Raw genomic sequence first — 23,761 nt, 5'->3', positions numbered from 1 at the left:
CAGCCACTAGGCCTGAGACAAAGCCCCAGCCTGGATCCCAGTAATGAGGGCACTGATAATAAGGACATCAGGAACATGACAGCAAGAGGGTGGTCTGAGATGGCAAATGTTTATTTTTTAGAAGAGAAGAGTCAGCAGTTTTCCCTAATAAGCTGTACGGTGGGGTCCCAGAGGGGGAAGGCTGGACTCATCTTAGTGACATAAAACCAATTTTTCCTACTTTGCTCTGCAAATTAATTGACAACATGACTTAACCTCCTGGTGACTCCCCTTATGCCCCCACCGACCTGCCACCCCCACCATCCCTCCGTGCCCAGGGAAACATCAGTAGGTGTCTGCTCTGGGTACAGCAAGTTCATGAGATGGAGGTAAAGGTGGAAAGAACAGTAGGCTGGGAGTCATGTCGCCTGTATTCCATCCCAGCTCTGTTACAATACGCTGTGTGACCTGAGGGAAGTTCACTTTCCCTTTCTGGCCTTGCTTTTTTTTTGCTGTGCACTGTGGAAGCCCTGAGCATTCTTCCAGCTCCACCATTATGAAGACCAGTTCCTGTTTTACAGCATTACACCCTGCATCTCGCTCAGTGGGCCTACCGACCCCGAAGGGCTGGCATTATTAATCCATCTCACCAATGAGAAACGGGCTCTAAGAGGCTGTGTTTCCTAAGGTCACACAGCTACTGAGTGACAGATGTGGGATTCCAACCCGGGACTGTGTGATTCCAAAGTCCATGTCCTTTTGCTTGCAGTGTGTCTTGTCTCCACAACCACATAATGAACCTTGACAAACATTTACTGAACATTCACTACGTGCTGGGCTTTGTTCTACATATTTTATCTAATTCAATCCTCAGAATAACACTACAGCATAGTGCCATTAATTATCCTGTTTTATTGATGAAAAAATGAGGCTTAAGAAGCTTAAGTAACTCCAACAAGACCACACAGGAGGTGATAACAGAGCTGGGATTTGGGTACTGGAGTGTGTGTGTGTGTGTGTGTGTTTTATTTTTGGATGACCATTTCTGCTATTTTGCAGTATTTGTACTCCTCTGTTCGCACAGGCATGGCAGCTAGAGGGTGAATTCCTCATTCCCGGTGCTGCATTCAGGAAAATCTTTTACTACAGTAATTGGGAAATGAGTCAATAGTGGGAGGTGAGGGGATGAGAAGCTGGTTTTATGTCCTTAGGGCTAACAGCCTGTAGATCTCAGCTTGATGAAGAATGAAACAATTAGAAAAGAAAATGCACACACATGATATCCATGTCACCTGGCTGTCATCTTCAGTCTGCATTCTCTACTGGTCACACTTCTCTCATTCCCTAGTTCCAGCTTAGAGCTACCCAAGAGGCAGACACGCACTCTGCCCAGCTGGGGGAGGCCAGGGGAGTGTAACGTCTTTAAAGGACATTGGAAACCTTGGAGGGAAATTCAATCACTGCTCCACCGATCTGAATTTTCATAACTCTTGCTCCCCGCTCCCACCTTCCCTGGTCAGAACAGCTGAGGTTTCTGTATGACCTACCAGTGGCACAGAGAAAGGGGAGAAAAATGCGGAAACAAATTTGTTCATTTGGGTGATGGAGTGCACGCTCCGCTCGCCAGCATGCAGGGTTCAATAATGGCAGACAGGGCTTCAAAAAATTGCAGCATAAATAGATGAGCCCTTTAAGGTAATACAAATGCTGTCATCCTGGGGAGAAATATGGGCCCTGAATCTTATGGGAGGGGACACTCTCTCCTCTGCTTCCCGCATTCCTGTCCCCATCACAGTGGAGCTGAAAGGGAGCATCTGGGCTGAGGAATGGCCAGAGGGCCCCTTATCTCCCAGCCACACGGGATCCATGCGGGAGGAGGCAGCCGGAAGGGGGTCTGAGAAATCAAGTCTTTGCAGCCCTGGCAGTGACCTCACAGACGGTTCACTGCAGGCACCAAAGTGGCAGTAATTAGTCCTACAGCAGTGGAGGAGGCTCCATCAGTCTGGCCACGTAGGTGAGGCCTTAATTAAGGAAAGGAAGGCTAGTCAGCAGAGGAGCATGGTGGGGCCAAGAAATCAGCCTTCTTCCCCCATGTGAGGAGGAAGTCTGTTCTCGGTTCTGTGGCTGCTCTTGGGAACCTAGGAGCCCTTGGCAACCCTGCCGTTCCCAGCCAAGGGAAAGATTCAACTAACTGCTTCCTTCCTGTCACCCCCATTTCCATCTCTACCCCCAAACAGGGCATTCAGGCCAGGACCAGTCAGCCTCTTCAAGTGAGAGACCCCTTGGTGTAAATAACAACAGCAGCAGCAGTAGTGGCATCATTATCATTATCAACAGCGATAATAGCTAATGCTTGTTGAAAGATTACTAACATGCTAGACATTCTAAGCACTTTATATTTGCTAATTAATTTAGTCAGCCCAATAATCCTACAAGGCTATGTTATTATTCCTTTTTACATATAAGAAACTAGAGGCAGGCTGGGCTTAGTGGCTCACGCCTGGAAACCCAACACTTTGGGAAGCCAAGATGGGCAGATCTTGAGAGGCCAGGAATTCGAGACCAGCCTAGGCAACATGGCAAAACCCCATCTCTACAAAAAAATACAAAAAAAATCAGCTGGGCATGATGGTGTGCACCTGTAGACCCAACTACTTGGGAGGTTGAGGTGGGAGGATCGCCTGAGCCCAGAGAGGTCAAGCTGCACAGTGAGCCAAGATCACACCACTGCATTCCAGCCTGGGCAATAGAGTGAGGCTTAGACACACAGACACACACACACACACACAGGAAATAAAAGAAACTAGGGGCACAGAGAGGTACAGTATCTTGCCCAACGTCACACAGCTAATATGCAGCAAAGCTGGTGTTTGAAGGCAGAGAATTTGGCACCAGAGTCTGCAAACCACTACACAAAATTTCATAAGGCAGAAGCTCATGCCACTGCTCAAAGAATCTGGAGATGGTGTCAGGGGTCAGCTGCTCCAGTCCCGCTGTATCTGCCTGTTTACATAAATTTCAGAGAAGCAAACAGGTAGAGTCAAGTCCTGCCCTACTGGCAAGGCCTCTTGGGAAATGCCATGAATTTCCTTACTGTAAAGCTCAGGAATGTTCCAGAAACTTCTACTTTAAGGGCATTGGGTCTACTAGGGATTTCATTCATTTCAGGGAGTTTGCTGAGCAAGATATTTGTGTGGTAGGCATTGTAGGCTTGTTAGGAGGTCCAGGGTTAGAGGGAAACATGTTGTTGTCCTTAGGGAGATAGAACCTGAGTATGAGCCATACACAGTGGAAACAAAGGGATGGAATGGTTAATTCCAAAGAGAGGAGTATTCAGGGAAGGCTTCATGGAAGAGGCAGCCTTTGATTTCCTGAAAGGCTAAGAAGGATTTTCATAGATGTGATAGTGACTATGGGAAGGGCATTCTAGGAAGAAGGAGAGGTTTGAGAAAAAGCACAGAGGCCCCAAAGAACATATAGTAGTGCCCCCTTATCCTTGGTTTCACTTTCCATAGTGTCAGTTACCTGAGGTCAACTGTGGTTTTAAAGTAGGTTTGTGGCTGGGCGCAGTGGCTCACGCCTGTAATCCCAGCACTTTGTGAGGCTGAGGCGGGCGGATTACATGAGGTCAGGAGTTCGAGACCAGCCTGGCCAACATGGTGAAACCCCGTCTCTACTAAAACTACAAAAATTAGCTGGATGTATTGGCACATGCCTGTAATCCCAGCTACTCGGGAAGCTGAGGCAAGAGAATTGCTTGAACCCGGGAGGTGGAGGTTGCAGTAAGCTGAGATCACGCCACTGCATTCCAGCCTGGGCGACAGAGCAAGAGTCCATCTCAAAAAAAAAAAAAAAAAAAAAAGTAGGTTTGTGCAATACGATAAGAAATTTTAAGCCTGAGATGAGAGGATTGCTTGAGGCCAGGAGTTCCAGACCAGCCTGGGCAACATAGTGAGACTCCATTTCTACAATTTTTTTTTTTAAATAGCTGGGCATGGTGGTACATGCCTGTATTCTCAGCTGCTCAGGAGTCTGATGCAGGAGGATCACTTGAGCCCAGGAGTTTGAGGTTACAGTGAGCTATGATTGTGCCACTACACTACAGCCTGGGCAATAGAACGAGGCCCTATCTCTAAAAGAAATTTTTTTAAAGATATTTTGAGAGAGAGAGAGAGGCCACATTCACATAACTTTTACAGCATATTATTAGTTATTACTGTTAATCTGTTACTGTGCAGTATATACAGAATTCAGTACTGCCCACAGTTTCAGGCACTGGAGGTCTTATAATGTATCCCTTATGGATAACGGGGACTACTGTACTATGTGTGTGGGGAAAATGAGTTATGTGTGCTGCAGATTGTGGCAGGACTTAGTGGGAGATGAGATTAGGGTAGACTAGTTTCGAGGGCATGTTACAAAGGCCTGGGATTCGAGGTTTATTTGGTGGGCAGTGGGGAGCCACAGAGAGGGGTGATGTGATGCCAACCTGCAAGTGGATGGACAGCTCCACTTAGTCCCCTTATCCACAATTCAGCTAATTCCCTAGCTCAGCGGGGTGAGAAGAAAGGTCCTCACCTCCTGGATAGGATCATCCTCACAGAGACAGGTATTCTAGGACTCCCTGGATAGGATCATCCTCACAGAGGCAGGTATTCCAGGACTCTGCTGGTCTGACCACTGTGTCATGTGACCCCTCACTCTGCCTTCTCCCATCCCTGTTCACCCTGGTGTTCTGTCTTGGCGAGGACCCTGGATTCTGAGAAGGCACAGAGTAGCCTTGAAACCGTGGCTCATGAGGCTGTCCAAGGTGCTGAAACGATGCCGTTTCCACTTGTAAGCACTCCCACTGGAATGACTAGCTCCCACACTACTGTTTCCAATGGGCAGGGAATTTCATTCCCATTTTATAGATGAGAAATAGAAACCCAGAAAGTTAGAGCTAAAGCTACAAACTCATTTCTTGTTTTCTGGTCCAGGGCTCTTTGCCCCCACTGGGCAGCCATAGTGCAATTTCCCAATGCATACCCCAGGTGATTCTATCACTGCTGCCAAGCGAACATGTAAAATACCCAGGCTCTCTTCCCACCCCCATCTCTATCTCCATTTCCCCAAATGTTGAGAGGCTTGTCCACTCCTGCAGTGCCTCCTGAGACTGACCATTCAGGGTGACCCACAGGTGCTTGGGTGGACCTGCCTAGAACAGCAGTTGTGCACGTTCATGGCTCTGATCCATCAGGTATCCCTGGGTACAGCTCATCCCAACACCCTCCAACTGGTATCATGGGCATGGGGGAAGCAACGTTCCCCCACTACTCTCATAGCTTACCAGTAATTGCTGCCATTTCACCAAGTGTCTGTTGTATTTCAGGCACTGGCTTTGAACTTTTTATATAATGTTCCTAATTCTCACAAAGTCTTGTTTTAACAGATGAGGAAGTTCCATGTCAGGCAGGATAAGTGGCTTATTAGTAGTCACTGTGGGGACTGGAGAGCTAGGATTTGAACTTAGATTTGTCTGGTTCCATGGTCACCCTTCAATCAAAGCTCATCAACTAATATGAGAGTTCAGTGTCTCCCACCACCACTGGCTTTGTGATCCCAGGCAAGTCGCTAATCCTGTTTGAACTCCAGCTCCTCATCTGCAAATTGAGGAAAGTGAAAGTGCATCTCCGTGGGCCCTTGTGAGGCATAAGTCAGATGAAGCATGCAGCCAGGATTCAGTGAGTGTTCACTGCTAGTGTGAATGTGATTATTACTAGAACACAGGTTCCTGGATGGGGGTCTGATTAGTCTTTCCACATCCCCACCTGCTCCCTATGTCCTAGCAGAGGAAACATCCAGTGTTTCACATTTCAGTGAACAGGATTCCACTTCCAATGTCCTGGGAAGGAAGTGGAAGTGTATGAAGGCCAGTCCAGAGCCCCAAGCAGGGCCTGCTTCTGCCTCGTGTCCCTGTGCTCTCGGGGGTGGAGACCACGTGACTGGGGCAGCCATGCCACTGAGCTCACAGGTGTGGTTCTGCACTACTTCATCAGCACTCCTCACGTTTATGTTGAGCCTGAGACCATTCTCAGCCCCTAGAGTCTACTTTCATAAAGCTGTCCCAGTATCCTCCCTAAAGACCCTGGGCAGGGAGAGCTGGGGTGGGAGGGGACAGCTGAGGATGCAGTTTCACATCCACTGTCATGGGGGATACTCACATCCAATAGCAGGCAAAACTGATTTACTCCTCCCATCGTTCAGATAGGGAAATGGAGGCCCAGCAAGGTAAAGTGACATGTCCAAGATTACTGAGCCTAGAATGAAGGTCTCCAAACACCCAGAAAAGGGCTCCTTTAATTAGTCCTTAACTGACTACCCATCCTAAAATCATTCAAGGATAAAGGCAGTGTACATGCATTCACAAACCAAGCAACCAACAAAGGCATTGCTAATTATTACTGACTGCGGGACATCTTGAGGCAGAGTCTCTGCTGAGTCTGCTCTGCTGATTGCCCCCACTTTGACCAGAACTGGCTAATTGTGGGAAGTTGCATTCACTCAGAAGCTGGAGTGAGGACAAGAGTAATGGCTTCCCCCTCAGGGCTTGATGCATACAGGAGTGAGTCATGCTGGTTGAGAACAATGAACTGTTCTGTAATCACCTCCTGCAGCCCCTGCCCAACATCCAACAGAGCCCCAGAAGAGCCTTTCCAGGAATAACGAGGCTGGGTGGGAGGAGATGGATGGGAATTTGCTGGGTCTCGCCAGGGCAGCTTGACTCACAATCTGTCTTAGCCCTGTGCCCCAGGCAGGGGGCACTCCACAGTGAGATGACTCTGGCATGCACCTGTGCCCCAAAGTTCAAGGACAGGAAGTCATTTGCATATCAGGTGCAAGGAAGAGAGGCAGTGGCCTGGCCTCCAGACTGTTGGAGCACTGGGGACAGTGAGCAAACAGATGCTCGTCTCCCAGGCCTTTCTGGGGCCCCAATTTTCCCTTGTTCTGAGGAGTAGTGAGTAGGCAGGCAACTGGGAATAAAGAAGGGGGAACAGGGAGGCAAGACCCCCAGCAGACACATAGATGATGTATATGACCAGACCGTACAACACTCAATGAGCTTCCCACTCCTATGTATGTGCATACCTTCTTGCTCCTACTTTTCCCCCTTTCCCCCAGAACGGTGTTTCCCGACTTGATCCATGGAGTCCATACAGTGGACCATCTTAGAAGTTAATAGGTTCTTCTCTCTCCCTGTATACATATGCCCCATCCACAGATGGCCAAAGTCCTAGAGCTATGCTAGAAGCCAAGCTGGGACAGGGGTCACCCATGAGCAGTCTGATGCAGTCACCTTCAGTCACCTGACCACTTGGCTAGGTGAGATTTTTTAATCCCAAACAATTATTCTCTCCTACCCAAATTCAAAACCCAGGGCATCTCCATTTTACTGTGGAAATTACAGCAACAAATTTACACTAACAAAGTAAATTAAAAAGAAAACCAGACTTCCTTCTCTTTCAAAGATGCCGAAGAGTTCATTTATACCCAGTTTTATCTGCATTGGGGAGGAAGAAGGGGGATCGTAACTGTTTTTTTTTTTTTTTTTAATCTTAGTTATGTGTTTTTACTTAAACAAATATATTTAGGCCAGAAGTGGTGGCTCATGCCTGTAATCTCAGCACTTTGGGAGGCCAAGGTAGGCGGATCACTTGAGGCCAGGAGTTCAAGATCAGCATGGCCAACATGGCAAAACTCTGTCTCTACTAAAAATACAAAAATTAGCCGGGCATGGTGGCACATCCCTGTAATCCTAGCTACTCAGGAGGCTGAGGCATGAGAATTGCTTGAACCCAGGAGGCAGAGGTTGCAGTGAGCTGAGATTGTGCCACTGCACTCCAGTCTGGGCGACAAAGTGAGACTCTTTCTTTAAAAAAAAAAAAAAAATATATATATATATATATATATATATATTATACTTTAAATATATATATTTTATATATATACTTTAAATATATATATTTTATATATATACTTTAAATATATATAAATAAGAATGTATATATATATAACATGTAATCAATATAACAAAATTATTGAGATATTTTATATTCACCTTTTCATACTAAGTCTTGGAAATCCAATGTGTATTTTCCACTTCATATCTCAATTCAGAACTAGCCACATTTCAGTTTGAACAGTGTTTTGTTCTGGGCCTTGCTCTGCAGACCAGGGGCAACCTGGCTTTAAAAGACGTTGTCACCAAGCAAACCCTCACTTGATCTACAAGAATTCCTTGTAGATCAGTGGACCTCCATCTTAGCAGCACATTGGCCTCAGCCAGACCATGCCTAGACCAAATACATCACAATCTCTGGGAGTGGGGCCCGGGCATTGATGTTTATAAAGCTTTCCTAGTGATTTCAGTGTGCAGCCCAATTTGAGACCCATGGCTACATATCAGCATCCTACTCAAAGTGAGGACCACTGACCAGCATTATTGGTATCACTTGGGAGCTTGTTAGAAATGCAGAACCTGAGGCCCCATCCCAGACCTACTGAATCAGAACCTGCAAGTGAACAAGGACCACAGGTGCTGAGAAAATTTACTACTGCCTGAGAAGCCTGCTAGAATGCACTCTATATATCCCATCTTGACACCTGATAGCAACCTTGCGAGGCAGGTGTTATATTTCACAGGTGAGGAAACAGAACCGAAGAGAGGTTGAATTACTGGTCCAAGGTCACACAATTGGTGAGTAGGATAGCCAGGGTGCAACCCAGGTCTGGTTCCAAAGGCCACACTCTTTCAACTGCACAATGGTACCACTTCCTACAGCACAATTAAACATGGCCATAGAGAACCCCTGAGTGTTTGGTTCCTTGAGCCTGCTGGGAATGCCCTGCCTTTGAACAGGATTCCACTTCCAATGTGAAGTTCCCCAGAAATAAACCTCATAAAGACCAGCATAATTCATGAGAAAATACAAATTGTAAACAAACATAGGGAAGATGTTCACTCTCCCTCGTAATCAGAGAAATGCAAATTAGAACAACATTGAGGAACCATTTTCTACCTATATAATTAGCAAAAATTAACAAAATGTTAGCAAAGTTATTCTGAAATAGGTACATTCATACACAATGGGCGGTGTAGATTTATAGAACCCTTGAGGAAAGTAATATGGCAACATCCATCAAGAGCCATAAATATATTATGCCCACTGACCCTGGGAATTCAACCTAAGGAAATAATTCAAGAGGGCGGGGCGGGGAATGCTATTTGTATGAAGACGCTCACTGCAACATTCGCTGTTAACACTGGAAACAACTTAATATTCAGCAGTAAGAGAATGGCTGAGTAAACTGGGGGTACATCTGCTCCTGCAGTGTTATGCAGCCATTTAAAATGATAATTAAGCAGCCCAAGCAGCAACATAGCAATGTGGGTGAAAGAAAGCAGAATGCAAAACTGTCTCTGTACATTGTGGTTTTTCTGATGTAAAAATATCGCGTGCATAAGGATATGGACAGGGAGGAGCTGGGCACAAAGGAAGGCAACCTTCAGAGTTGGGGGTGATGGAAAGACCCCCTCCTCCTATTATTTTTAGTATTACAAACCCTGGCCCTTTGAGAACAGCTTCAGGGGCTCTCCCCTCATGAAGTCTATCTCTGAGGTGGACACAAGGAGGCAGCTGGGTGCAGGGCCACATTCCTGATTGCACCAGGAGGTGAGGGGAACTGGCCCGGTGGGGGTCAGGAAGGCCACGGGAGGCCCCTCCCATCTTACCATGAAGCCCGGAGCACAAGTGCAGCCCCCAGTGATGCTGTGGCAGTCGGCGCCATTCTGACAGGTACAAGGCAGCTGGCAGCCATCGCCGTAGTAGCCAACAGGGCAGGATTCATTGCAGTGGTGACCAGACCAGCCTGGCTGGCAGGTACAAGCTCCAGTTACTGGGTGGCAGCTGCACAGATGAGAGAAGGGTGAGAAGACAGCTCGTTCTGGGAAGCAGCCATGTCCCCGCCCTCTGTCTACCCCAAGCCTGGCTTGCCTAGGGTAGCGGGATCAAAGCACCTCTGGGATTAAATTGCTCAATGCCTTTTCTGTTTATCAGAAGATGCCAAGGCCACATGGTCTCATTAGCACCCAGAAGCTGAGGCTCAGGGTGATTATATAACTACCCTGAAGTCAACAGCAAGGAGAAGACAAGAGCAGGATTAGAACACAGGTCTTCTGACTCCCACGCTAGTCTTCTTTATAATTCAGACACATGGAAACCAAAACAGAGAGTGGCCTTTTAGTCCCTTGGCTTATAGACTATGCGGTCCAAGGCTTCATCCATCCCTCACCTAAGGTGAATGCCTAGTGTGGGAACAGGATGAGAAGGTAGCAATGATACCCCAGTGGCTCTCCATATTGTAGGTGCTCAATGAATGTTGTGCTGAGTGAAAACAAGACTTTGGGCCAGATGTGGCCTCCTCTCTCTGGCAATGTCTGCCCTGGAGAGAGCAACCCCAACCTATGCTTTGCCAGGCTCTTTAACAGTGAGCAAGCTCTTCTCCATCTCCTGTTTAGGCTAGAGAAAGGACCATTCAGCTAGAGGCAGGGGATCCCTGGCATGACCTCCAGAGATTAGGGCAACCTCTAGCTGGCAGCCATCTGATCCAATAGCCAATGTCTGTTCATGGTCAGCGGGATGCCAGTTGTAACCATGTGCTGTTTAGAACTCCTGCGGGAGCATAATTGACCTATGGCCCCAGTGCCGAGTCTGAAATCCAGAGGCCACATTTCCCCTGGGCTACTCCCAGCTGGAGCACAGCAGGGATACTAAGGTGGGCACACTCTTGGGAGATCTGGGACTCCTCTGATGATTACCTTGGCTTTAAGATACCCCATCCTGACAAACGTTTTTAGAACCGTGCTGTGGGTTAAGACTCTTTCTCCCAACTTTCCTTCCTTCCTTCCTTTCTTCCTCACATGTGATCTGTCAGCTCTCCCAGTCTCCTCAGCTTCCTCCCCACTTTCCCTCACAGATGCTTCCCCTAGTAAACCTCTTGCTCTTGGTATCTGCTTCTGGAGGGGCTCAGACTAACACACCAAAGAAGTGCTGGGTGGTAGAGACAAGCCTTTTAGATTCCTTGTGGCGTTGGCCTCCCTGTTCTGGAGCCCAGCTCCGGAGATAAGGTAAAGAGAAGCATGCCCTGGGCTGGCAGGGGGAAGTCTTGGTTCTGCTAACTTCCATGGGGCCTTGGCGCCTTGCCCCGTTGGACCATTGATGGATCCCCAACACCTGGCTCATATTCACTACCCTGGTGAATATTTGGAAATGAATACAGCTTCCTCTAAATATAATTATCTTCCATTGATTCTTTATTCTTTTCTGCTGATTTATCATCTGTCTTCTCCACTAGGTTGCAGCTCCATGGGGGAGAGCCGTTTGTCTTGTTCCCGTCTCAGGGCCCAACGGAGTCCCTGGCACACTGGAGGTGCTTAATATATATTTAGAAAATTAATTAATGAGCAAAGTAATTGTGTGAAGCCTAGCCAAGCTGTTTCTCTTCTAGGGACCCTGGTTTTCTCACAGAAAATGAGGGGGTGGACAGGAACAGGCAATTCCTGAATAATAAGTGCAAGTAGCTAGTAATCATTTCAGAAAAGTGTTTAGTCTCATTAATCATCAAGTCTAAACAACAATTGGACACCACTTTTCCTCCATCAAAACAGTGAAGTTGCTTTAAAATGCTGGTAAAGATTTCAAAACAATCTGAGGTTACATATCAGGAGACTTAAAAGTATTCAGACTCTGGTCTTGTAATTCCATTTCTAAGACTCTATCCTAAGGAAATAATCATAGTTGTGGAGAAAGATTTATGCACAGAGATGTTCCCTGAAGCATTATTTATAACAGTGGAAAATGGAAGCAATTTAAATAATAATAAATAATATGTGACCAGGCTATTGAGGCACCAGGCACGTTATATATGTATTTCTGATTGTCAAATAAGCCTGTGAATTAGGTATTTGAGCCTGTATTTCACAGATGGCATTTAGAGGTTATGTGACTTGCCCAAGGTCACATAGCTAAGACAGTGAGTGGCAAAGCTGGGATTCAAACCCAGGTCTGTCTGGCCACATTTTGTCCACTGCCTCATGCCACCTCTCACCACAGGGTATTGGTTAAATGAATTATGACATCCATATGAAGGAATGCTAAGAGATGTATTCAATTGTTTCTCAAAATGTTTAACGATATAAGGTTAAGTGAAATAAGCACTCTGTATACAAAGCCATTTCTATCAATGCTGCATCTGTTGGCTAAATCAAATATTTCAAATATGAAAATATATCAAATCTAAAATATGAAAACAATATAGACACTGACAGATTTACCCCAAAATGGCTTTTGAGCTATCTCTGGATTGAGAAACTGAGTGATGCTAAGTTTTTTCTTTAAATGTCTATGTATTCCCTAACTTACCAAAACTGAGCATCTATTTTATTTATAAACAGATGTAAGGCAATAAAAATTGTAAATATCTAACAAAGAAGAATGGGTGTAAAGGATGAGTGTTCGAAGACTTTCTGACCTTTACAGTTTGAGAAAAATTCCTCTCTGAGCCCCAAGGCACTGGAAGGGGAGACAGCGACCTGCATGGGTATCGTGGGGAAGGCGTGCCCCTTGGTGGCCCTGATGCTCTGCCAGATGGTTTTGGAGCACTCTTCTCTTTAGGTTGGATCTTTCCAAGAGCTTCCTTTGAGGTTTAGGGTTAACGTAGAGAGACTGGCTCAGTCATGGTTGTGGAGACTGACATGCTTGAACCTAGGAATGACCTGGCAGGTCTTGCCTGCAGCCATCAGCTCTGCTGAGCACTGGAGATTCTAAAAGGTCTCAGGCACCTTTCTGCCTCTTCCATCAATAGATCCTTCTGCTGTCTTTGCCTAGCAAATGGTCATGCTGGAGTTCACCCATTACACGCTCTTACTTTGGTGAGGGCACCACCTTGTGAAAAGCACACTCCACACACAACGAGCTAGCAAATGCTGACCTAAGTACTCTCTGCATTTCCTGCTTTTGATCTCTGCTGCCATCGTTAGGCACTAATTTTACTCTTTAATCTGAGAACCAGAAGGCTCAAAACCAAATCTAAAATCATTCCTTTTTTTTCATATCCCTACAATTCTATTTCTAGAAATGGGATATCTACTTTCTCAATTTGATTACTCGTCTTATAGAAACTCCAAAAGTCCCTTTGAAAAGAGGATGGAGAGTGACAGCTGACTGATCATGATGGAGAGCTGTGATCTCCATGCTTGGAAACTTTGTCCCTCAGCAGAGTGACTTGCCCAGCCCCTCTCCCAGGCATCCCTTCTTCCTGGCGGTGGTCCCCATTCTCTTGAGTCACATGGCAGGCCAGGGACTGCTGTTTTTTGGCTCAGGCAGAAGTTACAGTCACTGGTGTTTAGCCTGGTTCCGTTCTCTCTGGTTTTTTCTTTTCTCCCATTTCCCCCAGACATAGATTAATCACAAGTTAATAGGAACCAAAAGCTGAACAATATAGGAATCCTTCCAGAGTGGATTTTTCTGCCTTTCTTTCAGCTGCTATGAGATTTCTATCAATGCTGCATCTGTTGGCTAAATCAAATCTTTCAAAGGTAATACACGATCATGGCTGCTGGAATTAGTCTATGACAACCCAATTGTGGAGGGGACGTTTAAGAGCCCTGACACACAGGTGCTTTCTTTCTCAAGGTTATTCCTGTATAAAGGAGGATGGTTTCTTTGTGTGTGCTACAAAGAATTGATAAAGAGAATGAAGAGTTGGAGAATCTCACCAGCCACTTCTTCCTTCCCAGGGCATGGATTCAATCTCTGTGCAGCAGCCTTGCCAGAAGGGCACAGAGCAGACAGAGGCTGGAGCTGGGTGGCTAGGGCTTTCTTTGGCTGGGGGCTGGGATTACTTTGTCTCCCTAGGAAAGATGCTCAAGACCTTGCACACTGTTGTGGTTGGGGCTTTGTTGTAAGTTCTGCAGAAGGCAGGGAGCTTTGAGGCTAGGCTTCTAGGGATCCTACGTTCCTTCTCTCAGGGAGTTGGGTGGAAGCTTCACTTTCAAAGACCACAGGAAAACATTTCCCCCACTGGGTTGATGAAAGGTGATGGACAGATTGGGAAACTTATGCATAGAGAGGAGAAGGATGTATATCTTATGTGCATATATCAAGTGCCCTTATTACGGACACTTGCTTAGACAGAGATAGGTTTGAGGGCAGGACTCAGAAGTCCCAATCCCCACTCAGTACCTGAACTTTAACTGTCTTAAGATCAGAAGTCACAGAGTCATTCCTTTGCTTTTCTTGAATCTCAAGAGAAGACTCTATAATGGGCCAAAAAAGGCTCATGGGAAGAGAGGGGCTGCCCTCCATCCACATAGAGGAAGAGAGCTGTTTTCTGGTGTCCATAAGAGCAATGAAGTGCAGCATGAGAGAGTTCATTTAGCCCAGAGGCTCTCAACCTCTGGGAATTTTTCCTGCCCTACCCCACCCTAAGACATCCGCCAATGTCTGGAAACATTTCTGATTGTCAGAACTTGGGCAGTGGAAGAAGGGTGCTACTGGCATCTAGTGGGTAGAGGCCAGGGATGCTGCTCAACATTCTACAAAGCACAGGACAGCCCTCTACAACAAAGAATTACCCAGCCCAAAATGTTCATGGTGGCAAGGTTGAGAAACCCTAACCTCAACTGAACAAAAACTTTGTGCCAGGGGCTCAGTCACTGGGCCAGTGTACCAAGGGAAAGGGAGAAATATGTTTTTTTTAAAAAATAGGGTTGACTTCAGCTAATGGGTAGAACCTCCTAGAGGGATGGGCTGTTTAAGATGAGTTCAGGGACTCCTCTTACTGAAGGCCTACTCTGTGCAGGCACCGTGCAATGCTGAGGCTAGAGGCCACAGGCATGGACAAGCCAGGCTGCTGGTGCCCTCAAGGAGGTGGTGATGCAGACTCAGAGGAGACCAGGCTGGGGAGTAGACTGGTGGGCACACTCAGAGCCCCCACTCTGAAGAACTGCTACTCCCTCCCAGTCCCTGAAACATGATACGTTTTAAAGACAGTAAAGCAAATAATCATCAATATTGGATGGGCTGAGATTAGCAGGAGAGAAGAGGGAGTCCTTTCAGATTAATAATGCATCGAGGACTCCTTCAGAGGAAGGATGAATTATACAGGGCATGGTTGCCCAGGCACAGGAGGAAAACAATAGCCCTTTAATTTGGGGCTTGGTTAGATTTCTGTGGCAGGAGCTCCCTGCATTGGACCCCGGCATCAGCCTTGCTTCCTGTCTTGGAGAGGGTCCTCCCTCAGCTTCCCAGAAGGAGCAACAGATCCTGGAATATTAATATTTAGACGCATGGAATAGTCTGAGCCAGCTGCCCAGTCCCCTGACCAGCCATATGCGACTTCTGTAGTTAGTGCCTTGGGGCTCTCACTCTACTCTCCAAACCCAGCCCAGATGCCACCTCTTCTAGGAAGCCTTCCCTGACCAGCATCACATAGTCCTGGGTCACAGTTACTTGGGCACATGTTGGAACCCAGCAGGGCCAGCCACATGTATTTCATCAATTCTAAGATGTACTTCTCCTCTACATTTTCACATCTCTGATATTGGGTATGCTATACAATCAATGGTATGTCATGGTTCAGTTGATAGAATTTTCCTAGTAGTAACCCAAATAAAGCTATGCCTCACTACTGGTATTGTCTTGTATTTGAAGAAATATGGTAGAAGGTGCTCAGTGTTTCCTCCTCATAGCCCAGCCCTGCAGGTGCTCAGTGTTTGTTGAATGAATGACCAAGTGAATGAATGCTCAGGTCATGGACAGGCTAGCTCCACTGGCTCTAGCACCCACTCTGGACAGTCTCCTTCCCGGGCCTTCCACCTCTGCCTCACACCACCCCAGCTGCTCCACTCCAGGGAGGGAGGACCTTTTAGTTTAACTCATAACACTTGCTGAGATGCCTCTGCTTACAGTGAACGAGGCTCCAGAGTGATTTGTGAAAGATCACAGCCTGGAAACAGAGGGGCCAAGGCTAAATCCTGGCTGTCCCAGTGACAGGGCTGCAAAGCAGAGGGATTCTCTCTCTGCCCTGCAAACAGCAGCAGCACCCATGCCCAGGGTGGCCGGTCTTCCCTGGGTTGTCCGTAGGCCTGAGGGAGAAGGGATGCTCCCCGACCTTTGTCACCCAGATAAGAGGCAACCACGATAAAGGGCTGTGGGGGCATTTATCCAGGGCTGACAGTCTCAATTGTTACCTGGGGCAGTGCCAGCTGGTGCGTGAAGCGGGCAGGGAAGGGAGCTGGGAGTAGTAGCCCAGAACAGCTCTGGCTTCACAGGTTCAGACTCCTTTGGAAGTGGGGGGTAGAAGGACAACTTCTGCCCAGATGTCCCCAAGCCACAAAGGACACAGAGTGTTGGGGGAGGGGCTGGCCCCAAGTTCAGGCCCTGATAAAGGGCTGCCCCTGTTGTTCCCGCTCCTCTACCCTTTCCAGGGCCTGTTGGGACAACCCTTCTTAGGCCCTGGATAGCCCTAGTGATTTTTAAGGTCCCTTCTAGTCCTGACCTTCTGCAGCTCAAGCCTCTACTTCTGCCTAGTGGCCCTGTCTCTGGTTGGATGCCACGCAAGTGGAGGGGAAATATTCTCCAGGACAATGTGCTCAGAGCTTGTGGCACCCGAGCCCTGCTATCCTAGCCTCCAGGGTCATGCAGCTGTGCTCCACCCCACCTCCTCGCTGTCTCCTTGCTTCCACGTGTAGAGTCTCAGACAGGCATGTTTGGAAATGCAGGTAGCCAGGTGTGGTGGACAGAGGTGAGTGATCCGGCTCTAGTCCTGACTGTGGCTATGTGGCCTTGGCTTCCCCTTCTTTTCATCAAAGTGATTCTCAGGGCTCAGTGCTGAAGTCCTAGCCCTTTCCCTACCCTGTCTGGATGTCCGTGCTAGAGGTGGGGGGCCACATCCTAGCAAGCCTCCTCTCTACCTGAGCACCCCCCGGGCTCGCCCATTCCCAGCTCTTACCTGATGGTGTTGTCAGCGTCACAGGGGCAGGGCAGGGTGCAGCCTGGGCCATGCAGGCCCTCCGGGCACAGTCGCTCCTGGCAGCGTGGGCCCTTGTAGCCAGGCTGACACTTGCAGGCACCCGTGGTGGGTGAACACTGCCCCCCATTGTGGCAGTCACAGCGCTGCGAGCACTGGAAGCCGAAGGTCCCGAAGGGGCACTCCTCTTGGCACCTGTGGGAGAGCAGAGTGGGGCTGAGGCTGTGGGCCATGATCCCTCACCTGTGCTTCAAGATCCTCCAGGACGTGGTCCTCCTGGCCATCTGGCCCAGGCCTGGTGTGCTCCACCCTGCTCACAGCCTCCTCCCCTTTTCTCTCTTCTCCTCCAGGAAGTAGTCCACGGTTTAGTTCACCCCAGTCATTTCTGCCTTTCACGCCAGGTCTCCTCAGTACCCCCAGCACTGAGTTTGTACTACCATATTTTATTGATTCCAAGCATAATAATTTTTAAAAATTAAAGTTGTGGTGAAATATACAAGTTATGGTTTAAATGTTTCTCTCAAAATTCTCATTGAAACTTAACACCCAATGCTACGGTATTAGGAGGTGTCGCCTTTAGGAGGTGATTAGGGTATGAATGGATTAGTGCTCTCATAAAAGGGGCTGGAGGGAGCCAGTGAGGTTCCTTTTTTTTTTTTTTTCTTTTGGCTCTTCTATTCTTTTTGCCTTCTGAGGATACAGCCTTCAAGGCACCATTTTGGAAGCAGAGATCGGGGCCCTTATCAGACACCAAACCTGCCGCCCCTTGATCTTGAACTTCTCAGCCTCCAGAACTGTGAGAATCAATGTCTGTTATTTATAAAATACTCAGTCTCAGGTATTTTGTTATAGCAGCATGAGCAGACTAAGACAGTACACCCCATAGAGTTGACTATTTTAACCACGTACAGTTCAGTGGCATTAAGCACATTCGCACTGTTGTGCCACATCACCACCACCCATCTCCAGAACGTTTCCATCTTCCCAAACTGAAACTCCGCACCCATTAAACAAAAAACCTTTTAGGTAGGTTTAAAAACACCTTGCTTTTTTTGTTTGTTTGAGATGCAACCTCACTCTGTCGCCCAGGCTGGAATGGCACGATCTTGCTGCAACCTCCGCCTCCCAGGTTCAAGCCATTCTCCTGCCTCAGCCTCCCGAGTAGCTGGGACTACAGGCGTGCACTGCCACGCCCAGCTAATTTTTGTATTTTTACTTTACTAGAGACGGGGTTTCACCATGTTGGCCAGGATGGTCTCAGTCTCTTGACCTCATGATCCGCCTGCCTCGGCCTCCCAAAGTGCTGGGATTACAGGCGTAAGCCACCTTGTTTTTAAAATATATTTTTATATCTCTGAAATTAGGTAAGTCTTGTAATTGGTGACGTGATAGTTTAATTGCCAGTGTTTTTCATTCTTTGCAGCATATGAAACAATGATGCATCTTACAATCAGTGGCACCTTAGATTTGATGAAATGGGGTGATTTTGTTTCTATACAGTATCTCTGGTTTTTGAGCCTTTGGGCAAGATGTACAGTCTCTCTTGTCCTACTGGGAGACATATCTCCTCCCTGACTGCGGATTTTCCCTCGAGAAGAGGAAGCGTCTTCCTGCATCGGACTATAGAATGCCCTGTGACAAGCGCTATTTTCCCTTCCTTGGAAGAAGGTCCCCTCAGGGTAGGGGCTGAGTCTCTCCCATCAGCCTGTGAGCCCCTAAGGAGGAAGCCTGGGACCCCCTTTGTGTCCTCTGTGTGTCTGGGCTAGTACTTGGAGCTCCCAACATAAGGATAATTATTCAACTTCATTTAACTCACAGCCATGGGTGTGGCTCCTCTGTGGGCGAGTGTGACCCCACTGCTGACCACCTGATTTCCTGAATGTGCCTCAACACCCCTTACCCACCCCTGGGCTCGTTCCCAGGGGATGCAAACTTATTGTCACAGCAACTAGATCCAGATAAGTCAAGGGTTAAACCTGGGGAATAAGGGGTAAAAGAGGGGGACGACTTCTGGCATCCCAAAGACAAATGGAAATGGCCTCTGGGGTTCTGGGATATCTTTGTTCCAGCACTGATTCAACAGTGCGGATAATGGAGAACTAACCTAAAGCTCTGACATCCTCTTCTTTTTCATAAAATGGGACGATACTCACTAAACCTCATCGGGTTCTGTAAGAATTAAATGAGATAATGTGTGTAAACATTTTAGAAAGGCGCCCAGACCATAATTGGGGCTCAATTAGAAAAGTTAGTTATTTTCATTAGTACTCATGTTAATATTGTTTTCAACAGTTCTTATAACAGAGCCCATCTGACCTTCTGGCCTTAAATTCAGGCATGAAAAAGCCCAAAGGGAAAAATTCTAAAATGTTAATAGTAGAGTGGATTTGAGGAGTTAGTGTTTTAATTATCATATGTTTCCATTTTCCAGGTTTTCTGTATATCTTCTACAGTAATCTGAGGGGAAAAGCAATTAAAAAAAAATACAGCTCTAACTTCTTTATTATGTATTTTGGAGGATCGTGGGGGTGGAAGTATTCTTCTACAGACAGGGCAGGGAGATTCTGTGGCTGGCTGACTCAGTTGTCTATGGTGAGGGTGAGTGGCCAGACACTCGTGGATGTGGCAGGGCCAGCTAGCAAGTGTGCGGGGGATGACAGCAGCTGGTGTGTGGGGCACCAGCCTTGGCAACTTGAGACTGGGGTGTCCTTGTCTGTCTTCTGTGCCCTTGTTGCTCTGCACCCACAAAGACAAGAAGAGGACAGTGACTGGGGTCTGGCTTCCTTCCCAAGAAGATGCCACCAGCTCTCCCCTCTCAGAGCCACTGTGGCAAAGGAGTGATCTGGCAGAATAGTGGGGCAGGAGGGGTCATGATGACAACACCCCTGGGCACCGTATACTGAGGGGCTTCCAGCTGCTCAGGCCCCAGAGCCTGTCCCCAGCCCCTGGAGCAGCAGATATTCTCATCACCCGCACTTTGGAGTTAAGGAGGCTGCCATGAGACAAGTGAGGCAACTGGTCCAAGCTCACGCAGCCTGCATGTGGCTAAGATGACCCCAGATTGTCTTTCTGCAAATCTTGTCATATGTCAGCCAATCTGAGGCCTCATGAAGGGAAAGAGAGCAGAAAAGAGAGGGAAGAAGAAGCAAGAAAGAAGGTGATGTCTGGAGAAGGAAGGGAAAGTAGAAGACAGAAGGAGGGGAAGGGAAGGAGGGAAACTGAGGCAAAAGGGGAGGAAAAAGAGCAGGTGAAGACCTGAATAATCACTATCTGAATTGCCAGCCCCTGTTCAGCCTGCAAATAGATTTCTCCAGAAGTCACTGTGCTTTGCTGGCCTCAAATGTCGCAAATGTCAGGTGAAAAAGCTCAAACCAGATACCTCCTGATACTTGTTCCTTTTCAAACATTCCTGCTCCCTCCTGCTGAGCAGGACTGGACAGACCCCTGAACCCTAAGCTCCTCTGAAGGGCAATTCCCTAGCCCACTATATTTTTGGGGTGCCTGGATCTACAGCCCCAGAAAAACAATCTGGAAATGAAATATTGACAACCTAATTCATTTACATAATCAGCCTCTTTTTTTTTTTTTTTCCCTACTCACAATTTAAACAACTTATTTATTTAGAGATCAAGCAACGACGGCTAATGAATTTTACACAAAGCATGCTAATAACGGGGCCTGCAGAACAGAAGGGTAATCACAGCAGGAATTAGTTTTCTACTTAAACATCCTTCCTTTGCACCATATCAATCTAATGTGTCCGATATTGCCATTAACAACCAGATACATTGCTCAATTAAATTACAAAATGAGCTGCAAAGCCCTTGTTACATTTCGTGTTTAATTTGCACTGGTTTCTGCCTATCCGGGGAGGCCTGCATTATTACACCCACTCAACTTTAATATGCTCGTGATGATTTGGGGTGGGTTAATGCAGCTGTCATCTAAGAAATTAATGGAGGCAATTTTACAAAATATTAAACACCAGGCAGCCAGTTTAGGTGAGAAGCCCAAACACTGCCTGGCCTCCTATTGAACTCTCCTGTGGTTGATTGGCAAAGCTTGCTGGAGGGCCCCTTGGCTTTAGGGGTTCCTCTCTGCCCAGGATCATGGACCAGGCTCCAACAAGCAGAGAGATTTTGGATTATTTCTCCGTTTGGCACATCTTGACAGGGAAAATCGAGAGCACCAATGAACTAGGGTCTACTGGTGTGGAGTCCAGCTGGCTAGAACCCTGGGCCTGCTCATTTCCAACAACAAGCGGGCGGTTTGCACTCTCATGAGAAAGTGGACTGACAAAGGAGTCCTGTGCTGGCTTGAGGGTCTTCCTGATTCCAGTCCATACTGGCTCATCCTGAGCATTTCCTTATTTGGGGAGATGGTGAGGATGGGAACATGCACTCAATGTTTCAGCCCTCCCTCCCACGGGTCAGGGAGGGATGGATCCCCAGATGCCACACCCCACGTTCTATGCTGGGGAAACTCAAGTTGATGAACACTGGCTCACAAAGGGATCAGATCTGGCTTAAAAGACTTCCAGCCGGAGGCAAATACGCCCAAGGTTAATGGACAATCTCTTTTCTGGACATCACTAAGGATTTGGGGCTGATTCTAGTGAGAGCTGGAGGAGCCCCGATTACGTCTATTAGAAATGGAGGGATTCATTTGTTAACTCAGCCTCCATCCGGGCTTCCTGATGTCACCCAGGCAGGGAATAATGAAAAGTGTTTCCTCATTTTGTCTGAGAAGAGTATAAAATCCAGGAGCCAGAAATGAAACATGGATCCCCACAGAACCAGGCATGGGGTGTGGGGGCTGCCTCTGTACAGCCCTTCTCTGCCTGAAGAGACCCATGTGGTCAAGAGTGAGAGGGAGGAGACGTGGCCCGGGTTCTGTGGGTTTCAAATATCTCTTTCCAGCTCCCAATCTCCTCACCATCACACACACCGGTTGCCGTTTCTCCCTTTCCCTCTGCACCTGCCCTGTCATCATGGCCTCCTTCTTCCAGCTGTGGCACGTGTGCACATATGGCAATTCCCCAGTTCTGTGTTTTTTTGATTATCCACTCTGCAAGTCTGGTTTCATTCCAGGACATTGGCAGCCTCCTTCAGTCTGCTCTTAAGCCACAGGCCTTCAGAGGATGCCAACTGATGCCAGTATCCTTTTGGTGGAACCCAAATTAGGACTAAAAATCCCCTTCCAGAAGAAATCGTGCAAAACGTATGAAGTGATTTTGCACTCTCAGCTTCCTTGGATTATCTGTGCCATTGCCTCCCTCTACGAGTGCAGAGTAGAGAGTGGGGGCAGGTGCTCACCTGCTTCCCTCAGGTAAGCCCGTGCAAATTCAGGGCTTGGGCCACTAGGCTAGAGAAGAGGGTGTCTCTGCAGGCCGAGGGTGAGGAGGGATCAGGTGCCAACTCTCCCTGGCAGGAGAGCTCAGAGTGCTTTCTGAGGAAGGAACTGGAAGGCTGGCAGAGAGAGGGCTGGGCTATGAGCTGTTCTCTGCAAGGCTCCTGTGAATAATATGAGTAAAATGGACAGCAAAGATAACAGTTAACACTATCCTTACCTGTCCCCCATGTATCCAGCTGTACAGTGGCACTGTCCAGTCACGTGGTCACACTGCCCTCCATGGTAGCAAGGGCAATCCTGGCTGCAGTTCTGGCCAAATGTCCCTGGTGGGCAGGGCTGGGCACACACTACTCCCTGAAAGAAAGGTGGGAAGACATGCATGGTGGTGCTCCAGAAATGCCAAACTTTCCTGGGAATGGCGCAGCTGCTGTGGCTCCAGGGACCACCCAACTTCCCAGAAGAAGTTCAGACAGCTGGACACCAGGGCTCCAAAGCCCTCCTCTTAGAGATGGGAGATGGGAGACTGAGGCTAACTTGCTCATCCAATTATTCAGCACAATTTAGGAACTGCCTATTGCATACGAGGTGCTGTGTTAGACACTAGGGGTGATTCGACTTGATTCCTGTCCTCCTAGTCTACCGCAGAGAGAGCCAAAAAAACCGCTAAGTACAAGGCACTAAGTACTCTCACATGGGCACACAGTGAAGCACTGAGGAGACACAAGGAAGGAGGCTGAGTAAACATGCTGGTATGGAGACGTGCACTTTGCTCAGCTGCTTTCTCAAACCCAGCTGACATGAGAGTCAAAGGGGTATAGGTATAAACCCACAAGGAGCCAGGCGTGGTGGCTCACGCTTGTAATCCCAGCACTTTGGGAGGCCGAGGCGGGTGGATCACGAGGTCAGGAGATCGAGACCACGGTGAAACCCCGTCTCTACTAAAAATACAAAAAATTAGCCGGGCGAGGTGGCGGACGCCTGTAGTCCCAGCCACTTGGAGAGGCTGAGGCAGGAGAATGGCGTGAACCCGGGAGGCGGAGCTTGCAGTGAGCCAAGATTGCGCCACTGCACTCCAGCCTGGGTGACAGAGCGAGATTCCGTCTCAAAAAAAAAGAAACAAAAAAAACCCACAAGGAAAAGAGGAATAGGAGACAAAGGATGTCACACACTGGAAGATGGAAAAGCAGGTGGAGGAGTGATAACTGCTTTGGTTTCTGCTTCCTGGGCAATGTTAAGTGCCTGCAAAGGGAGTGTCACAATGCTGGATGATGAAGTCCTTTGTAACCTCAAAAAGCTCAGGAATCGGAGACACTGGGACTCTCTGAAGGTGAAGGTGCAGGTATGATCAAAACAGGACTGT

General features: G+C 47.8%; 1 protein-coding gene across 32 annotated transcripts in view; it reads right to left on the bottom strand.

Moving 5' to 3' along the window:
• MEGF11 (multiple EGF like domains 11) overlaps positions 1–23,761 on the bottom strand; it is a 381,686-nt gene that overhangs the window by 52,900 nt on the left and 305,025 nt on the right. For 30 of the 32 annotated variants that reach the window (XR_008657670.2, XR_008657671.2, XM_063638864.1 and 27 more), the window contains 3 exons: positions 22,619–22,755; positions 17,032–17,244; positions 9,752–9,926 (listed from right to left, as the gene is read on the bottom strand). Coding sequence is in view for 30 of the 32 variants with exons in the window: in XM_063638864.1 (XP_063494934.1) it covers positions 9,752–9,926; positions 17,032–17,244; positions 22,619–22,755 (525 nt within the window). In the remaining 2 variants the exon portion in view is untranslated. The remainder of the gene's footprint in view (positions 1–9,751; positions 9,927–17,031; positions 17,245–22,618; positions 22,756–23,761) is intronic. The other 2 variants (XM_063638870.1, XM_063638869.1) reach the window with 1 other exon arrangement.

This window comes from Symphalangus syndactylus, chromosome 5 (genome assembly GCF_028878055.3).
Source record: "Symphalangus syndactylus isolate Jambi chromosome 5, NHGRI_mSymSyn1-v2.1_pri, whole genome shotgun sequence".
Taxonomy (NCBI): Eukaryota; Metazoa; Chordata; class Mammalia; order Primates; family Hylobatidae; genus Symphalangus; species Symphalangus syndactylus.
The sequence above is the reverse complement of the archived record's forward strand: the minus strand, read 5'-3'. Positions and strand labels throughout refer to the sequence as shown.